The sequence below is a fragment of the Diceros bicornis genome, chromosome 33 (assembly GCF_020826845.1).
Source record: "Diceros bicornis minor isolate mBicDic1 chromosome 33, mDicBic1.mat.cur, whole genome shotgun sequence".
Taxonomy (NCBI): domain Eukaryota; kingdom Metazoa; phylum Chordata; class Mammalia; order Perissodactyla; family Rhinocerotidae; genus Diceros; species Diceros bicornis.
In genome coordinates, this window is record NC_080772.1 from 22,134,614 (window position 1) to 22,155,754 (window position 21,141).

At 41.0% G+C, this 21,141-nt stretch overlaps 1 protein-coding gene across 14 annotated transcripts in view; it reads right to left on the reverse strand.

Moving 5' to 3' along the window:
- Nucleotides 1–842: 842 nt before the first annotated feature.
- The window catches only part of NCOA2 (nuclear receptor coactivator 2), a 282,839-nt gene continuing 262,540 nt past the window's right edge, over nucleotides 843–21,141 (reverse strand). For all 14 annotated transcript variants that reach the window (XM_058528854.1, XM_058528863.1, XM_058528860.1 and 11 more), the window contains 7 exons: nucleotides 20,773–21,051; nucleotides 19,575–19,652; nucleotides 17,900–18,134; nucleotides 16,072–16,249; nucleotides 15,290–15,488; nucleotides 12,737–12,826; nucleotides 843–4,723 (listed from right to left, as the gene is read on the reverse strand). In XM_058528854.1, coding sequence (XP_058384837.1) covers nucleotides 4,712–4,723; nucleotides 12,737–12,826; nucleotides 15,290–15,488; nucleotides 16,072–16,249; nucleotides 17,900–18,134; nucleotides 19,575–19,652; nucleotides 20,773–21,051 — 1,071 coding nt within the window. In that variant the 3' untranslated portion in view covers nucleotides 843–4,711. The remainder of the gene's footprint in view (nucleotides 4,724–12,736; nucleotides 12,827–15,289; nucleotides 15,489–16,071; nucleotides 16,250–17,899; nucleotides 18,135–19,574; nucleotides 19,653–20,772; nucleotides 21,052–21,141) is intronic.

Below are 21,141 nucleotides of genomic sequence, written 5' to 3' on the forward strand. Positions count from 1 at the left end.
CTAGTGGGCCTCCCTGTTTTGTTCTGACTTGAATTCTTATTTCACATTAAGTAGGATGTCTCACAGTGGGACTGCAGCAGATAACCTCAAATAACTTTAGGACATTTCCTTTTCCTAGCAGATTTATTTTCCCTTGAGGTTTTCTCATGAATGGGGGCTGAAATTTATCCTAATGCAAAACTTAACAAATGGCATCTATTAAGTTAATCATGGTTTTTTCCCTTCTTCCTTAAATTTGTTAATATAGTTAGTAGTATAGATAGATTTTCCTCATCACTCACTTTGTCTTTGGTATCTTTTAAAAGTACAATTTCAGATTGTATTTAGTAGTGTTTCTTGAAGTTTATGACCTGGGTTTTAGGTATTGTACTTGCATTGTTTATCAACTAAGAAACCAATCTCTTAAAACGATCATGAATATTCTAATATGTAATGTATAACCTTAATAAGCCAGTCAGACATCCACATGATTCTATAAATGCTTTTGGAGAAATGCGGACGTGAGGTGGAACAGTCTGGTGAGGAGGGCAGTAACAACGCTTAGGACTCAGGGGACCGAGGGTCGGCCTGTATCTGCCATTAAGTCGTTAGATAATCTTAAACAAGACATGCTCCTATTTGGCCTCAAACTGAAAATCTATAAAAGGAATCACGGGGAGAATAAATGTTAAAGTGCTGTGAATAGTGTCACTATTGTATAAATGTAAGAAATTATTAAATGTAAGAAATTTTTATATATGTAAGAAATTGTATAAACAAATTATTAAATGACAAGTCAGGTATTTTAAATTTAAATCCAATTATGAATGAAGATACAATATAAACACATAAAAATCTCCAAAGCCATGTAAAACCCGAAGGCATTAAAATTTATTAAATGATGCAATAACAACAGAATTCTTTATTTACAATAGCATTATTTAACATCAAATAAGCAAATAGCATCAGCAAAGCAATATTAACTTGCATAAATGTATTTAAAATTTCTCTGAATATATCTACCTTTGCATAAACTGCTCACACTAGAAATACAAACATCAATGCAGGTGAACAAGTGATGTTCAGAGTCAACTCCATTTGAAAATAAATCACAACCTGAAACACGGTCAGCTTTCTCCTGAAGAACCATAGTTAATATATTGCTTAATTTTACCCTTGGATAATCTTTTCATATACACACATCTCAGATGCAACTTCATGAGGAACTGTACAAATAAAACCCACAAATGACAAAGAAAAAAAATGACAGTTAAATGTTTGAAGAAAGGTAGCATCATCACTAATCAACAACATCAAGGTTAAGTGATGATGCACTTATTCAAAAATTGTACACAATTCACTATACAAATATAATACATTGGACAGCTATGTAGGAATATACAAGACTTAAAAACAGATCTAAGGCATTATGCTAGATTTTAGCATTTTGAGGTTCTTGCACATAGCTTTTACCTGTAGTAAGAAACTTAAAAGATTTTGTTTTAGTCTATAAAGAAACACCAGGGAGAAAATTCTAATTAAAATCGAAGCCACTACAGTAATTTTCTTTTGTGCAGAGAATGCTTTGCTCTTAGGCAGCATACTACCATACAAATACTAGAAAATTTTAAATTCACACCAACAATTAATGGCTTAAGTTGCATTTCAAAATTGATTGTGTATCTTTGGGTTCTGCAAGTGGATCTGTGCCACCCACTTCATGTGTTAAGCCCATATGAACTCCATTTTTAAACACATTAAAAATTGCATTATATAAACTGCAAAAACATTGCTTTCAATTATTACAGGCCACGAGAGATACATGTGGGAGGGGGCATTTTAATCTTTGAGTCAAACGAATTCATTGTAGTAATAAACAGCTCACTTCACTTTTTAATCTTACCATATTACATGAACACTTAAATGAGTTTTACAACCAAGTTAATGTATGTATACTTTTCACATTATATGTTTTTCACATTTAGTAATATAAGTAAAACACTGATTATTTGTTCTATTAAACGAAAACCAAGTCCTCAGTCTAACAAATTTACTGTGTACAGCTTGAGAAATACTGATAATGAAGGGGATTGATTTGGCTTTTGCTTCTATAGTGATCAATATGATCAGAGGATGCCTTCACTTACTCTTCCCTTAATTAGATGTAAAGCAAAATCCATGACCTGATCTGAACCATAGGAGAATTTATACTCTCTTTTCCTTCAAAACAGTAATGATCATGAGTTAATCTAAATTACCAGTATTACAGGCTTGTCGATCTGTCTGAATTCAGGGATTGACATGAAAACACAGTGGGCAGATGGATAAACAATAAAAGAAACACAGATATTTTTGGACAGCATTATAGTGAAAAGGGACTTAAAACTCAAAACAAAACAAATCCAGTTTAAACTCTATTTCTCCTTTGTGCTGTGTGAAGTTAAAGTCATTCTAATTCACATATTTCTGAAAATCAACTTAAAACTGGTCACATTAAATAACTGTGTATAACACAAGCCTCATCACACTGACGAGGCCATGGAGTTCTGGGCCAGCATCTGCTCGTTTTTCCATCACAGTTGGGCAACCCAATGGTTTGGCTGAGAAAAGCAGAGCTTTCTGAGGGGGACGTGAACTGGTGGCCGCCGAGAAGTGCTGTTCCTTGGCCACCTCCCTGTAGCGAGACCCCTCTCAAGTGGAAACAAGTATCGAAATGCAAATTTCCAGAAAATCTCTTTAGTATGGAGCAACACTTTCAGACTGTCTACTTACCATTTATCTTTGGGCTATATCTCTTTCTACACTTCCATAATCTGTACGTATAGAGAGAGATATAAATATAAATAGGGGTAGTTTGTACATTTTTCACCCTGCCACAAATAAACAAACAATCAAATTTCAAGGAAAATCCTCTCTGTTCCTAAAAAGCCTGGCTAATGAGATATAAAATTGCTTTGCTTTTTAGACATCAAAAAGACATCATTCTGAAATTTAGGTAAGAAAGTATGTGTATTAGGGGTTGGGGAGAAATAGCTCAAAAAAAGGTCATCAGTTTCTTGGTATTGCAGTTGTCTGAAACTGACGCCAATTAATAAAAGATTATTCCCCTACCAGAGTGGGCAAGAAAAACAACCAGAAAAGTGGCCTGCTTAGTAACATGTAGTCTTTCTAAGGTTCATTAAGAAAGAATATAAACATATAAAAATCAAGAATTGGTTCCTACAGCGGCTGCATATCATATAGATTAGATAAATGATTTATGAGCAGAATCACAGGTTTAGAAAATAAAAAGTCTTAAGTCTACAAATTAGGTCTAATCAAGGCATTGATATCCTTTACAAAACACCTTTAGGAGACATTGCTATGAAGATATCTAATTTAATACTGAAGTACCTCATTTTTGAGTCAATTCCACAATATGTATACCTCACAAAAATTATACAATTAAAACACTTAAGTTCTCAACTTAAATTATTGCTTGTTTACATATAAATTGGATTTTATGTACCTTACAAAACTTCGGCTTAGTCAGCACTGCTAAAAAACAAAATAAAAAACACATGGCGGAGGTTAAATCTGTCGTGATACCTGCGGACAATTTTAAACACACTACGGTTTTCTCCCGTTTCTAGGCCAGTGTTGCTGGGGAGCAGAATTACATGCTTCCAAAGCAGGCGTCCTCAGCTAGATGGGTATCAAGTCCTAACTTCGCTCCTCTCCTTGCCAGTAAATGCATTTGTCTGAAATTTAATAGTTAGCAACTGGTAAGTGGCTGGCAAAACATTTAAGGAAATAAAGGGCTTACCTGGTTTCTGTTGCTTTTATTATTTTTTAAAAAAAGGAATGAAAGTGAGGAGAATTGGGGCAGGCAGAGAGGGGAAGGGAAGAGTCAGGATCAGATGGGGAAGAGGAGATGCTAATTCCAGCTGTCTGATCCATCTAAAGGGAACTTAATTTGGAAATGAAAAATATTTCTTCTCGATTCATGATCCAGGTGAACTAGTTTTGTTTTAACAAAGAAAAAGAAAGGAAAAAGTACTTGTTAATATGAACAGCCCTCTCACAGGCTCCTTTTCATCTGTTTAGTGGCTGGAATCTCTTTCCAACATGGTCTTTAGAGCTTTCTAGAAAGATACAGCTCTGACTTGACTGGTCTTCCCTTCTCGGCTCTCTGTACATACAGCGCTGTCCGTGGTGTCTGTCCTGCTTTTATCCCAAATGCAGGCTTTAGCTTAAAACACCCTTAGTTTGATTTTTTTTTTTAAATTCTTTTCTTTCCCCTAGATGAAATCTTAATCTTTTGTCCTAGACTGATTAGCCAGGGAAAACAAAGCAAGAAACCAGTGTCTGGAACCAAACAGGAACAGAACAAGAGCATGGTTGTTTTCCTTAAATACATACATTTAAATACATTCAATCTGACATGGGTATGAAATTTGCCTGTCAACATTTACTTTGCAGGAGAGATCTAAGTTGCACTAAGGTGAATGCAGTGAACAGACTGAGCAACTGGACGTGAGCTTCAGACTGTCAAGAGAGGAGGCAGCTCCTTCTGCAACAGCTGAGCCGACTCCACGCCGGGAGCCGGGGCCCGTCTGCCGATCTCGCTTTGGCAGAACTGGCTGGCAGGTCGGTTGGGTCGAAACAAATAGACGCAGCTCTCCAGACTGGAACGTGTTTTGAGCATGTAGCCCAGTCAGCTGAAGAAAGAAGCAACCAGCCACCTTCAGTGTCAGCAGTATTTCTGCAGGAAAACATAGAGGAAGTTATGAAACAGCTCTGAATTTTTGGTAAAACCATCACAAAGCCCATCATAAAAACATCAAAATACTTGGCCATTTTAAATAATGCCAATCACAAAGCCTGCATCTGGATGAATTACACTTGATTTTGATCAAACGAGCATGGCACTGTTCCTAACTGAACACAGTATTTCCAAAGACCAGCAGATCCTACACGCTATTTCGAAGGAGAGACTGCAACAGATTACCACCCTCCCTCTGAATGACTGCTCTCTTACCAGCGACATCCTAGCTTAATTGACTCCCTCCACCTTCTCAACCAAGGTTACTGAGATACCCAGTTGCTGAACTGCCCTTGCTTTTTGACAGCATCCAATCCAGAAGTGGCCACCACTTTCTCAATCCTGCCTCCAAATCATCCAGTTCAAATCCACTACCCATAAAATGTCCCTCTTGACTCTCCCTTACTGAGATACTCCCAAAGTTCCATGAGGAGTGTTCTCCCTGGCGTCAGCAAATTAAATAAACTGGCTTTTGACTCTAGGTGTATTCTTGCTAGCTTCTGGCTGCTACGCGCTGACAATCGAATGACTGAATACCAAGGGTTGTAATGAGCAACAATCGTGGAGCTGTTTCCTTGGTTGGTGCAAGTATATCTGTCAATGCTTTTCTTCCGCTCTTGACTATTCTCCTTCCCAAAAGTTTCCATTCACTTGGTAAATAATAATTGAGCATCTCCTCTGTACCAGGTGCTGGGGATATAACCATAACAAGACATTTCTGGTCACCGCTGTCAAACCATTGCTGAATAGGCCATGTAGACAACTAAACAACAATGTGATCTGAGGGGATTCTGTGAGGGGAAATATTGGTTGCTTGGGAACATCTAACAACTGTTTTTTGCGTTTAGATTTTTAGACACAGAATTTTAGCACATCATGGCCATCAGAGATGATCTAGTTTAAGTAAGATTAGAGAGGAAGTCAGCCCAAAATAATCTATTTCATCATAGCCCCTTGAAAAGAGATCTGGGGAAACTGTTGCTAGATCATGAATCCTAGTGGTCAAAAGTGGGATTACATTCCCGGTCAGGCGCACGGTTCTCCCAAGCTTAAAAAATGAGCTTAGAATACCTCTGATGATATTCCCTCTTAGAGAAGAACACTGAATGTTACTTTTCTCTATAATATAAAGCTGAATAATGTATTTATTCCTAATTTGTATCACTTACATGATTTTATATGGAAATAGTCCATGGCTCTGACTGAAATATGAAAAAAATCCTTCAATTTTCCATTTAGTCTGGGGAAAAATTCCACTGAGAAGAATTTATATCCTTAGACACTTAAGGCAGTATTCTTTACCACGGGCTGACATCAATAAGCAGCAATTAGCCAGAATCAGTTTAGTGAATGAGGACATTGAGCAAGGCCTGCATCTCTGGAGTGACACTGCTTGGCATGGCATCCAGGCTGTGTCATTTTAAGGGATGGGAGTCATTCAATCTCTCTGTACCTAATACTTCTTAGGGCTGTTGTGAGGACTAAACAAAATGATGTGCATAAAGTGTTTACATAGTCCCTGGGACATAGTAAGTACTCAGGAAATGTCACCACTATCATCATCATTGTCACCAACTCAAAGCTGACCCTAGGTAGTGATCAATTTCCATAACGCTAGTACATACAAGTAATTACAACTCTGCTTCATACACGAGCCATGCGGTTGAGCAGTAAACTCAATTTTAGTATGTTTAAATATATGTAAAATATAAAGGAATACTATAATAAGTCCTTGTAAAAGGAAGGATCTTTTGGTTAAATAAAATAACTGCCCTTCTCTAAATAGTTTTTTAGTAAATCTACAGTTGTATATACTAGGTCTGCTTAAGGCAAGGTAAATTTTAATCTACATTTCAAGATAAACGCAACGCAGATTCAATTAATAATAGATCACAGTGGTTTCTAGTTCAACAAATAGAACCAGATTACCAGTAAACATTTTGAAAAAAGTTCCTTGATGCACAACAGCAGCAGAGCGTATCACAGAAACAGAAAATGAAGAAGACTGAACCCCTCTCGGTGCACACATCAGCGGTACAGGGACAAACGCAGAGTGATTTCCAGTTATTACCCACAGATTAGAAGGGATATACTGTACATATGTTTTTCTGAAGGAAACAAGAGCCTCTGTGATGGACTGTTCTCTGGCCTGACCATTCAGCGTGAGCAAGGTACAGACAGATAAGCCAGATTCAAGAGGGGCACTGGAAAAAACAGAGACAGTGGGAGGGGTATAGATGGCCCGGGCTAGATGGTAACAGAGAGAGAATTCTCACCAGGGATCCCGAAAAGCACCTTGATGGAGAGAATATCCTATATTTACTAAAAGTTGCTTTTTGTGATCCCAATGCTAATCTTTCCATCTCAGGTTATCGGGCACCCATCAGGTACCGGGACGTGTGTGAAGTAAACACCTGGCTTCTGTTGGCCCACCTGCCTACGTCTTTACCTCTCCACTGTGCCCAGCACCAACTGTGTGGATTAGTCGAGCCAGCTTGGGAGGTCCCTGCCTCTCTGGGGTGCTGCTCAGGGTGGTCTCCCTCGCCTCTGGTATAGTCCCCCACATACTAGCTGTGTGACCTTGGGTAAATTACCTAATCCTCAGAGATTCAGTCCCCTCATCTGAAAACGTTGGGGAGGCCTACACATCTATGACAGGCCCGGCATAGTCCCTGGTACGGCGTATCTCATTTTACTGCATTTCGCAGATACTGTGGTTTTTGTTTGTTTTTTACAACTTGAAGGTTTGTGGCAACCCTGTGTCGAGCAAGTCTATCAACGCCATTTTTCCAACAGCATGTGCTCACTTCATGTCTCTGTGTCACATTTTGGTAATTTGCAATATTTCAGATGTTTTCATTTTTGTTATATTTGTTATGGTGATCTGTGATCAGTGATCTTTGAGGATATTATTGTAACTGTTTTGGGGTGCCACGAACTGCATCCACATAAGACAGCAAACTTAATCGATAAATGTTGTGTTCTGACTGCTCCACCAACTGGCCATTCCCCCATCTCTCTCCCTCTCCTCCGGCCTCCCTGTTCCCTGAGACATAACAGTACTGAAATTTGGCCAATTAATAAGACTACAGCGGCCTCTAAGTGTTCAAGAGTTGCACATCTTTCATTTCATTTCATTTATTTATTTATTTTTGTGAGGAAGATCAGTCCTGTGCTAACATCCATGCTAATCCTCCTCTTTTTGCTGAGGAAGACTGGCCCTGAGCTAACATCTATTGCCAATCTTCCTCCTTTTTTTCCCCAAAGCCCCAGTAGATAGTTGTATGTCATAGCTGCACATCCTTCTAGTTGCTGTACGTGGGACGCCACCTCAGCCTGGCCAGACAAGCAGTGCGTCGGTGAGAACCCGGGATCTGAACCCGGGCCGCCAGCAGTGGAGCACGCGCACTTAGCCGCTAAGCCATGGGGCTGGCCCCACATCTTTCATTTTAAATCAAAAGCTAGAAAAGATTAAGCTTAGTTAGGAAGGCATGTTGAAAGCTGAGATAGGCCAAAAGCTAGGCCTCTTGTGCCAGTTAGTCAAGCTGTGAATGCAAAGGAAAAGTTCTTGAAGGAGATTAAAAGCGCTACTCCAGTGAACAAATGAATGATAAGAAAGTGAAACAGCCTTATTGCTGATGTGGAGAAAGTTTTAGTGGTCTGGATAGAAGATCAAACCAGCCACAACATTCCCTTATGCCAAAGCCTAATCTAGAGTAAGGGCCTAATTCTCTTCAACTTTGTGAAGGCTGAGAGAGGTGAGGAAGCTGCAGAAGAAAAGTCTGAAGCCAGCAGAGGTTGGTTCAAGAGGTTTAAGGAAAGAAGCCGTCTCCATAACATCAAAGTGCGAGGTGAAGCAGCAAGTGCTGAGGTAGAAGCTGCAGTAAGTTATCCAGAAGATCTAGCTAAGATCATTAATGAAGGCGGCTACACTAAACAACAGATTTTCAATGTAGATGAAACAGCCTTCTATTGGAAGAAGGTGCCATCTAAGACTTGCATAGCTTAGAGAGAAGTCAATGCCTGGCTTCAAAGCTTCAAAGGACAGGCTGACTCTCTTGTTAGGGGCTAATGCAGCTGGTGACTTTAGGTTGAAGCCAATGCTCACTGACCATTCTGAAAATCCTAGGGCCCTTAAGAATGATGCTAAATCTACTCTTCCTGTGCTCTATAAATGGAATAACAAAGCCTGGATGACAGCACATCTTTTTACAACACAGCTATATTTTAAGCCTGCTGTTGAGACCTACTGCTCAGAAAAAAAATTCCTTTCAAAATATTACTGCTCATTGACAATGCACCTGGTCATCTAAGAGCTCTGATGGAGATGTACAGGATTCATGTTGTTTTCATGCCTGCTAACACAACATCCATTCTGCAGCCCACGGATCAAGGAGTCATTCTGACTTTCATGTCTTATTATTTAAGAAATACATTTCGTAAGACTATAGCTGCCATAGATAATGATTCCTCTGATGAATCTGGGCAAAATAAATGGAAAACCTTCTGGAAAGGGTTCACCATTCTAGAGGCCATTAAGAACATTTGTGATTCATGGGAAGAGGTCAAAATCATCAACATGAACAGGAGTTCAGAAGAAGTTGATTTCAACCCTCATGGATGACTTTGAGGGGTTGAAGACTTGCGTGGAGGAACTAATTGCAGACGTGGTGGAAATAGCAAGGGAACTAGAATTAGAAGTGGAGGCTGAGATGTGACTGAATGGCGGAAATCTCATGAAAAAACTTTAATGGATGAGGAGTTGCTTCTTACGGATGAGCAAAGAAAGTGGTTTCTTGAGATGAAATCTATTCCTGGTGAAGATGCTGTGAAGACTGTGGAAATGACAACACGGGATGTAGAATATTACATAAACTTAGTTGATGAAGCAGCATCAGGGTTTGAGAGGACTGACTCCAATTTTGAAAGAAGTTCTACTGTGGGAAAGCTATTACACAGCATCACGTGCTACAGAGAAATCGTTCATGAAAAGAGTCAATCAATGCGGCAAACTTCACTCTTGTCTTATTTTAAGAAACTGCCGCAGCCACTCCAGCCTTCAGAACCACCACCCTGACTGGTCAGCAGCCGTCAACATTGAGGCAAGACCCTCCAGCAGCAAAACGATTACGACTCGCTGAAGGCTCAGATGATGGCTAGCATTTTTTGGCAATAAAATACTTAATAATTAAGGTATGTACATTGTTTTTTTAGACATAATGCTATTACACACTTACTAGACTACAACAGAGTATAAACATAATTTTTACATGCACTGGGAAACTGAAAAGTTCGTGTGCCTCGCTTTATCACGATGGTCTGGCAGCAATCCTGCATTATCTCCGAGGTGTGTCTGTACATTAGAGGCCAAAAGGTACAGATCCTTTCCTCAGTGCACGGGGTTCCTCCCTCCTGAGATGAAGTGTCCCCACGCCCGAGGCTGAGGACTCTTCTAAATAAGTAGCTGAATCTTTACTGTCTATCCCGCAGTATGTGTGAGTATCTTTCTCTTCCCTTTAGGATCTATAAAAAGAGAAAAGGGACTGGCACCAAAGAAGGAGATAATTTGTTCCTTTTTGGCCTTCTCCAATGTTTCCTGCATAAAACCCTCTGAAAAAAGTCTCGCAAGAGCTCAGTGCTCCCTTTGGGGAAGTGGGCATCGAGTGCAAGGGCTGAGAAGCACATTCAGGGACCAGCCTGCCTGGGTTCACTTCCTGGTGTTGCGGGACCGTGGGAGTCATTAAACTCTCTCTACCATACAGTTGTGGTGTGGTTTAAATGAGACATCTAAATAAAGCTCTCAGCAGAGAAGCAGGCTTGTGGTAAATGCTCATCCATGTCAGTTGTTGCTGTAATTTTTAAAAGGCTGACTGTCGGACCATCTGGTGTTCTGCTTTACAGTAGGCGAGTCTTTTCTTCTTGGAGGTAACATGGCAATAGGAGAAAGGATATAAGGCACTTCAATGTCTGGGGCTCTTAGAAGACTGGAGTGGCAGACCGTGTGGCTGGCCCGGCCCAGGCAGTGCTGCCTTACCCGGCAATGGCTCTCCCGGGGCGCCTAGGCCGGAACAGTCACACTGACAGGTGAGGGAGGGAGGTCTAATCTCAGAGAGGGAAATGCAACGCAAGCCTGGCCACCCCACCCCCGAAAGCATTTTTTTCCCCCCCGTGAGATATGATGTGCTCAGGGGTTAAGCTCCCTGGCACTTCTGGGTTAAAATGGGCTGTCCTCTGTGGAAGCCTAATTATCACTAATGTCACTGTTCCTCTGAAAGAGCATCCCAGGTTTCAAGCCTCTGCTTTTCGCAGATAAGCCATCACTGAGCTATGTGGCCACTACGTGTATGGAGGCAGTGTAGGGGGAACAGGACTGGCAGCAGGGAAGACGCCAGCCCCCCGAGGGGGCTTCAAGCCTCAATCGATGGCACATTTAGCGTCTAAACACATGGTCAATATGAAATATATTCCAGTTTCTGTTTGACTTACTATATCAATATATGTTAACCATTTAGATGAGTTGTGTATCTGGGCATGTACAGATAACATCTATAGGACTCCTTTCCATAGGCAGCTTCTCTGCCACGCAGGACTGTGGTTCTTTAAACAAGAGAAACTACACAGAGCAAATTTACACACGTTATTAAAATCTGGATCAAATTTATGCTATTACTTTTTAAATCTGAATGTAAATATTAACAAAACCATCCAAGATCCACTTTTTTGTAGAAAATTCAACATCAACCCTACATTTTCTCCATTGAGAGAGAACTTTTAATTTAACAGAGTTATCTTCTGCTAAGGATTATATCCCTTACCTTAAGAGGGCCCCACAGGCCCATTTACCTGTGTGTCAAATTGCTCACAGAGCCTTCCCTGTAACAGATCTGCTGGTAGGCATACAATTCAGTTGGGTTTTAAGTACTAATTATTCTACTATTTCAATATTTGGTTGAACATGGCAATATCACTCTCCTTAGAACAAGTGTTTAAGGTTATAAGCAAGAAACATACAGGACTATTACCTAAACAAAATGAAATATAGAAAAACACTTAGAAAGAATAAACATAGGCTTAATTAAGGGAGAGAGCAATTATAAGTCAGTTTATCTCCATCCTCTTGAAAAATCTAACATTATGATTCAGAAAAAGCAAACATAAATCAAAGTTTGCCCTAATATGACTAATTCTTTGCTACTTTATTTTTTGCTTTGCTATAACAATGTCATTCCAGAGCAAAATTAGTGTTAATTCTTACGCCACCATCAGCTCAATTAAAATGAACTTAAAGAAATAATTATTCACACAAAACCACTGTATGTCAAATAAAATTAGAAGATATTTTTATTTATTTATTTATTTATTTATTTATTTATTTATTTTTTTGGTGAGGAGATCAGCCCTGAGCTAACATCCGCCAATCCTCCTCTTTTTTTTTTTTTTGCTGAGGAAGACGGCCCTGGGCTAACATCGGTGCCCATCTTCCTCCACTTTATATGGGACGCCGCCACAGCATGGCTTACCAAGCAGTGCGTCGGTGCGCGCCCGGGATCCGAACCAGCGAACCCCGGGCCGCCGCAGCGGAGCGCGCGCGCTTAACCGCTTGCGCCACCGGGCCGGCCCCTATTTATTTATTTTTTTGCTTAGGAAGATTCGCCCTGAGTTAACATCCATGCCAATCTTCCTCTATTTTCTAGTATCTGGGCCGCCAGCACAGCACAGCTGCTAACAGAGCTGTATAGGTCCACGGCCGGGAACCAAACCTGGGCCACCAAAGCAAAGCGTGCTGAACATAACCACAGGCCACTGGGGCTGGCCCAGAAGATATTTTTAAAAATCACAAGCATTACACAACTCTTTTCAATCTCCTGCTTGACAATATATCTATGCCGATTTTGGTCGATAAAATATTCACATTCACTTTACTACCATATCCACATATTTGCTGTTTCTTACCCGTGATGCATCTCCCTCTTGCTTAATCATATCCATTCCTGGCAGCTGGTTTGGGAAAAGGTTGCCTCCCCTCAGAGCAGGATCATTTACCTGAGGGCAACAAGACAGGACGGTGGCTACATTCCGGATGTCCGAAAAGTGCACTGGGAAACAACCACCCTTGAACCTCCCTCTTCTTTGTTTTTAGCAGCAGAATTACGGGGAAGGAGGACTAAGTAAAAATGGCTACATCTTTATATTTATTAGCCCATGTATGTATTTTGGGGGATGTATGGAGGAACACAAAAATAAATACTTATAATATACTAGTTGCCTTCAAAATTAAGTTTTATTTGCATTCTGTATAGAAATTCAACAGAGACGATAATACTAGAAACATTTTCATGCCTTAACATGTTCACTTTTTTGGCTAGTGCAAATTAGACCAATGACTCCTGATATCTTTGTTACTTTAGGCAAGTTATTGATTAGCAAGAGCAAGTGTGAATATCCAAAATTGTGCTGGATTTTGTGAATCTTCTCTGACCAAGTGCACTATTCATTAACATTGGTGCATTTCTTTTACAAATTACAAATAAGTGCACCAATGCTAACACAGGATTGATTTTGCCAGAAGATACACACTGCAGTCGTGTTTTTTGGGCTTCCAAATTAACTCTGACATTCAAAAGGTTAAAATCCATGCAAAAGTTTCAAAGCAATCTGGATTATTAAAAATGTACCGATTTATTTCTGAGTAGGTTGACTAGGACACATGCTGGATTAGACCATCCCAGTGGCCCTTACTTTGTACACTTTCCCTAGAAAGCAAGGCAGGAACCACTAGTGGCCCATTTTTGTAGAAAATTCAACATCGACACTCTTCCCTCCACTGAAAAGATAAAAGTCTATACTTCTTTAAGTTATGTTTTTTTTTTTTTTTTGTGAGGAGATCAGCCCTGTGCTAACATCCGCCAATCCTCCTCTTTTTTTTTGCTGAGGAAGACGGCCCTGGGCTAACATCTGTGCCCATCTTCCTCCACTTTATATGGGATGCCGCCACAGCATGGCTTGCCAAGCAGTGCGTCGGTGCGCGCCCGGGATCCGAACCAGCGAACCCCGGGCCGCTGCAGCGGAGCGCGCGCACTTAACCGCTTGCACCACCGGGCCGGCCCCTTAAGTTATGTTTTTAATTTACACAAATAAGCATTTAGCCACCATCGATTCAACTACAGAAGTACAAATTATTATTACACATATGCACAGAGACTTCTTAAATTGCAAGGGGCTTTAAATTTTCTCATGCACCACTTTGCATTTTTAATAATCATCTTTTTATAGAATAAAACAGAGACACTGTAAAATTTAGTAAATTTTTATGCAAATTGTGGTTTACCAACATCAGGATTAAACAGACCTAATCCAACTTTCAGTCTTTCATCATTCTCACAATCATGAGCAGTTCTGATATTTACAGGGCTGCCAATGACTTACTAGTTAAGTCATTTAAACTTTCCATGCCTCAATTTCCCCAAATTTGAAATAAGAATTAGGGTCCTTGCCACATCTATACTTTGCATAAATTACTGAGGTAGTAGAATGCCAAGCATCTTGTGTCCTTTAAAAATAAGATCTCCTGTATGTACAGCTCAATAATGATTAACCAATCTCTTTACCTCGGGATCAGCCCATCATAGATTTCTGAATCCCGGGCTGCTCCCTGAGATATCAAATGCTTTGAGTCTCTCTGCCGCCAAGTGAAGCTGATGTGTACTCAGGGACGGGAGCATCATTTCAATGTTATTCAACACAAAACAGAATTATTAAAAAAATATATTGACCAAAAAAAAAAAAAGATGGCATCCATATCCCAAAGGCGATGAAGAATAGCTTTTGTATAATTTTATTTATTTATTTTTTCCCCCAAAGCCCCAGTAGATAGTTGTATGTCATAGCTGCACATCCTTCTAGTTGCTGTATGTGGGACGCGGCCTCAGCATGGCCGGAGAGGCAGTGTGTCCATGCGTGCCCGGGATCCGAACCTGGGCCAGCAGCGGAGCGCGTGCACTTAACAGCTAAGCCATGGCGCCGGCCCAAGAATAGCTTTTGGATTGTCTGTGTGAGCATCCCTGCACGAGGGAAGTATCCTTCAAGCTAAGTGGGTAGCAGGCACTTTGGCCTTTGTGTTTCAACTGGTTTCACCTTAAAAAAAAAAAACAATTCTGAAACTATAAATCCAAAATAAAGCTATTTAAAAAGCACATTCACCATTCCATTTTTAGAGATTCATTTTAGACATTGCTAAATTCTTCAAATAAGAGAAAGATTTAAATGACAAGAAAGGTAAGAAATATTTTAAAAGATTCTTGAGCAGTCAGGAATCCTTTCGTGTTTATTTTGTCATTAACAAGTATTTCTGGTAATCACACCAACACAGGTGAAAGTAAGGTAAAAAAACACTCCTCAAAATAAATGTGGGAGCTGAGGGCAGATGTCAAGTATGCGAAGATTTACTGCGGAAAGAGACAAAGTTACAATCAGAAGACAAGGGGCTGCCTCTCCCTCGGTGCTCACCTGCTCGGGACCCATGGAGGACAGCCCCGACGTAGGCACGGAGGTCACTGAGGTCATGCTGATCTGTCCTGTCATCTGGTTCATGTTGCTCATCCCCGCTGTGTTGGTCGCCATGGATACGTTGATGCTCATGTTGTTATTGTACATGCTGGTGTTTGCTTGCTGTCCAAAGTGTGGTGGGGACTGTTGTGAAAACATGCTAGAATATAACGAGGAGATTAAAATTTTAGAGCTCTAGGGCAAACAGGCAGGTGGTTGTGAGCACTTGTGTCTCAGGCATTTACTTCAGAACGAATGAAGCTAGGCTGAAAGAACCCAGGGCAGAAGAGCCAGCAGGTGGTGAGGTCAGAGACAGTGGGGGAGGCGCTCCAAGAAGCGGCACCCACGCCCTTGTCCTTTTCCTCGAAGCACCACGACAGTCCCGAAGTACATCTCCCACTGTCACGCCTGCACTGGACAAGCTTTCTGCTTGTTTGTTTGATTACATGTACAATCAAGGATGGCCTCCAGGTCGCTGCCTTCCACAGCAGTTTCATCATAAATTGGTGGAGTGGTACCTTCTCAGGGGAGCTCCTCTTACTCCCAAGGAAAAGATAGTACGCTAAGCTTTTGTAAATTCTAGTAACTTCTGCCCTAGGAAAAGTAAACTGCCTTATTTAGCAGTTTACTTGATATTGCTTGCTTGAGCAAAGAAGTTAAGAAAAACACAGGAATGAAACAGGTGGTCTAGAGAAAGATTCCCTGGTGATCATTTATATCAAAAACACAGATACATGGCGCACCTGTTTCCACCCATGTTCCCCTGCGCCCATCCATTCATGTCCGAGGAGGCCTGATAGGCTGGATTGGCCTGAGACTGCTGCATCATGGGGCTCTGGGTATGCGCCATCCTGGGCGACATCAGAGGGCTCTGGGGCGCGGCGGCGCCAGTAAAGCCTGGATCAGGTTGCTGACTTATTCCTTAAAAAACAAAACAGAAATCCAATGGAGACTTTTAGTTTTATCATAGAGATGAGGGGAAAAAAAGAGAACATTCAAATCAAATACACATAGAAAATTACTTTCAAATACCTTATCATTTGCTGGTTAATTACATACATTTTAAAAAGAGTCCAAGCTGGGATAAAATGCATGAAGAAAAACATCTCCATACCTTGATTCTCTATAGTAATTAGAGGGACCTAATGGCCTGGGAACTATATAAACCATCACGGCAAGAGGCAGAGAGAGAAAACACTCTTCTTTCTCTGCATCCCTCACCAACTCAAGAAGGGGTCAAATATGTCTATTTCTCTTTGACCTAAAATAATCAGTCTTTAAATTTTTGCATATGGCTACAATTGGATTGTTTCAAGTTTAAATTGGATTAAAGTTCAACTGTATGTAAAAAGTCAACACATCTGAATAAGTTTTTACAGAATTAACTCGTTATTCTATGATGAGATCGATGCATTTTTAAAAATAAGTAACTGCATTCATGATTAGCTTATTTTGTCTTTTTAAAGGGCTCTATGATACTTTAGTGCTATCCAAGTTTAGCAAGAATAAGAAAAAAAAATTCAATATAAGCTTCTTGTTCAGTTTGGAAGCAAATGGCATTGACAATAAAAGGAAAGAAAGAATTTTTAGCAGACTTTTCTAAATCATCAAAAAGGAGATTAGAAGAAAGGAGCTGGGAAACAGATGAGGCAACTTCTTAGAAATTTCAGGAGTGACATTAAGGTAAGCACATTGTTCCCTAGATGTGTAAAACATGCATATTTAATTAATACTTAAGTTAGCTATAAAAGAAAAGGTTAAGATCATACATTATCTTTCTGTTTCTTTAAAGAAATAACAGACATGAATTTAAGCACCACAAAGACTTGACAGTTATTTATAGATAACTCTGGCAAAAGATAGAGGAAGTCACTTTGAATATTAAGGTTAATGTGAGCACTTAGTTTTATCAATAATTCAACTATTAATTGAATAGGACATGCACAAATATTAATGTTTATGACATTACACACTTGTCTCTTACGACTGACTTTAAACAACAAATCAATACGAAGAAAATAAGAGGTCGTCCACTGTGGTCTCTATATAGCACTTCTCAAGAATTATCTATTCATTAAAGACTTGGTATAATCTTTAAAGTCTTAATTTTTCAAAAGTTGTAGAATATCTGTAACACGTCTTTCAACATTTTGTACATATCTATTGATTTGTTTGAGTCAGACTCAGAGGTTTTCAAATATAAATATACACATATGCACCTGTGTTTACAGACACTGACATAAATACATATATTCATACGCACTCACACACACACCACTGATAGACACACTACACACACACACACACACACACTTACTTTGGTCATTCTTAAAGTAAGACCTGCACTCAGAGAAAAGGTGGTACCTGAGCTGAGAGCCTGGAAGGTACTGTGCTGGACTTGGGGACTCCTGACAGGCCCAAACTGTCCTCCCAGGTTTCCTATCATTCCCTGGGTAGCCAGATTCATCTGGGAGCCATGCACAAGGCTGTGAGAGAGGAGCTGTGACCCAGGACTGGGGGACACTGGGGAGAAAGGGCTGGTGGAAGGTGGTGGGGATCTAAGTCCAGTACCGTAGTTTGGAGGAAATGGAAACTGCTGTGCGTTTGCCTGGGGAATCCGGGGGTTGCTCATAGTTGCTGGAATGCCACTAGGAGCCACCATGCTTGACGTCATATTCAACCCTTGTCCTCTCATCATCAAAGTTCGCTGCTGAACTTGCTGTTGCTGATGCATTTGTCTCTGTCGAAGATGCTGGTTCAGGATTTCCCTCTGTCTCTGGGCCAGCATCTGTGCGTTAATAGGTGCCTGAAATGGGGGGCGATACACGGGGGGAAACATTGGGGGTAGACACAGATTGAAAACAAACTGTATATTAGAAATAGGAGAACAAATGGTACTGTCTTGTGCAAAATTATTTGGAAAATAAAATTACATGGAAAGAACATTTAGAGTTGAACAACAGGTGGTTGAGAATGTGAGCTTCTGAGTTCTACAGAGATGATAATTATTCTGAAATTTTGCAAGCACTTACATGGAGAAGTTCAATGTTAACACCAATTAACTTGGGATTCACTGCGAGAAGACACAGTTAACTAAAGGACCTCACAGTAACACCAGTCCTATCTGTAAGGAGACTCCGTGATATAATTAAGGATGGCAATTCAGAGTCTCATTTAGGGGACATTCAAGTCTAAAAGGAAACCAAATCACTGTGTGAAAAGGTGGCTTAAAGCACTTTAGGAAAAGGCTGAATAGAGGCAGGAAGCAAGGGGGGGATGTAGGGAGAGAGGCGCCAGGACAGAATGGGAGGGAGGAAGGAGGGATGGATGAAGGGAAAGGACACCAGTGCTTGCTGTCACTAAGAGGTATAAGGCTGTTTACGGGTCCAAGCAACACACAGTTGATTCTCAGTATTTATGGAGTCTGCATTTGTGAACTTGCCTACTCGCTAAAATTTATTTGTAGCCCCCAAATCAATATTCACAGCACTGTTGTCATGTATGGACACGTGCAGAGTGGCTAAAAATTTGAGATGCCCAACGTGCACATTCCCACCTGAGGTTAAAACAAGGTGACACTGCCTTGTTTAGCTCTCATACTGTACACAAGTGTGCATTTTGTGGTCTATTTAGCTCCACGATTTTCACATTGTTGTGCTTTTTGTTGGCGATTTTGCTGTTTAAAACGGCTCCTGAGAGTAGTGTGGAAGTGCTGCCTAGCGTTCCTAAGTGCAAGAGGCTGTGTGATGTGCCTTATGGAGAAAACGTGTGTGTTAGATGAGCTTCATTCAGGCAGAAGTTACAGGGCTGTTGGCTGTGAGTTCAATGTTAATGAATCAACACTACATATTAAATAAGGTGTTTTCAAGTAGAAACACAAAAAACAAGGTTATATATTGACACACTGATGAAAATGTTGTGGCCAGAGGCTCGCAGGAACCTAACCCTTTATTTCTCCTAGGAGCAATGGTTCAATATTCGCTAATTCAGTGTTTGCAGTAACTTTTTGTAATACAACGAATGTGAATAATGAGAATCGACTGTAGGTGGCAATAAGAAGTGCAGTGACTAGGAGGGAACTACAAAAGCAACAGACTAGACCCATAAGTGAAGGACATTACAGATCCACTGTGTTGACCTGGATCTTACGGCTTCTAAGTTACTTTACGCAGGAAATCAAGGAGGAAGAAATGAAAAGAGAAGTTAAATGGATACAGTGAAAGCTGATGGCTGGTCTGCTCCTTACCTGTGTTGGTACTCCAGGCCTCAGAGTCAAGTTCACATTTGAAACATTGCTGATTTGATTCATAAGTGGCTGGCGATTCTAAATGCATACATATAGGAATCAATATATTTCAAACTACCTTCCTCAAGAAATCGCCCTCCCAACCCAACATTTGCACGCTACTGGATATTGAAACCACATGGCGGCCGGCTGGGTGGTGTAGCGGTTAAGTGTGCGCGCTGTGCTGTGGCGGCTCAGGGTTCGCAGGTTCGGATCCCGGGCGCGCACTGACGCACCACTTTTCAACCTATGCTGTGGCCATATAAAGTAGAGGAAGATGGGCACGGATGTTAGCCCAGGGCCAATCTTCCTCAGCAAAAAGAAGAGGATTGGCATGGATGTTAGCTCAGGGCTGATCTTCCTCACACACAAAAAAAACACACAAAAAAAGAAACCACATGGTTTGCAGCTGAATTTTCTTGCAAAGCTAGTTATCAATGAGGTTGCCCATTGTTTATAACTGAGAAATTATTTTGGACTGCTTGGAAAACACACTGCTTGCAAGGGAGGAAGGGAGCAGGAAGATCAGAAAAGGAAACCAACAGCAAGACTGGAAAAAAGGCAGGCTCGCATCACTCATAAAAGTGAGAGGAGATTTTAAAGCCTGCAACATTGTTATTTACTACAGAACAGACATCTGTCTGGGCCCATTTCAATGAAAACACATTTTCCTGAGCTAAATAGGTATTCCATAAGGCAGCATCACTCTGCCACCATTCAGCTAACAGTGACTATTTTTGTCATGAGACAGGACTAATGACAGGAGCTCCTGTTGTCCTGAGCACTCACTTTGGGGTAGAAATTGTGCTAGGCCCTTTAAACACACACGTATTGCCCTCTACTGTACCACACCCCCATTTTATAGATATGAAAACTGAGGCTCAGAGAGGCTGTTAGTGAATAATCAAGCTAGGAAACAGAAGGACAGCTGCTCTGTGCTGGAGTGGAGTTCGTGGAGGAGAAAGGAAGGAGGGAAGTGAAGTAGACAAGAATACGAAAATTGTAGGATCATCTTGGATGAGTTTTCACCCTCTTAGATCGGATGGAATGAGATTAATAAGCACAATTGTTGCGCCATCTCACATCAATCTTCCTCCTGTCCCTCCCTCCCTCCCCGGGTCCCTTCCCGTGACTTTCTAGGCGCTACTGAGGAACACACCTGCTGTGCCTGGAGGCGATGCTGCAGCTGAAGTCTCAGTTGATTTGGCTGGTTCTGCACGAGGCCTGTGGGCCTGAGGCCAGGTCTGGGCTGCATTCGGAGCGTGGCATAAGTAGGCCGCTGTCCCATGGCGTGAAAGCTGGGATCCTGCATGGGAGTATAGCTACCCTGGGCCATCTGTGCCTGAGACGCGTACTGCTGTGGGAAAACCGGGGCCTTCTGCTCCAGCATCATGTTGGAATCCTGACTTGAGAACTGCTCCGGGTCTACTGCTTGGCTCTGAAGAGAAAGACCCCAGGTAACAAACAAACAAATAAAACCACTAACAGCAGCCGAGTAAATAAATATATGGCTGTTTTGTCTACTGTC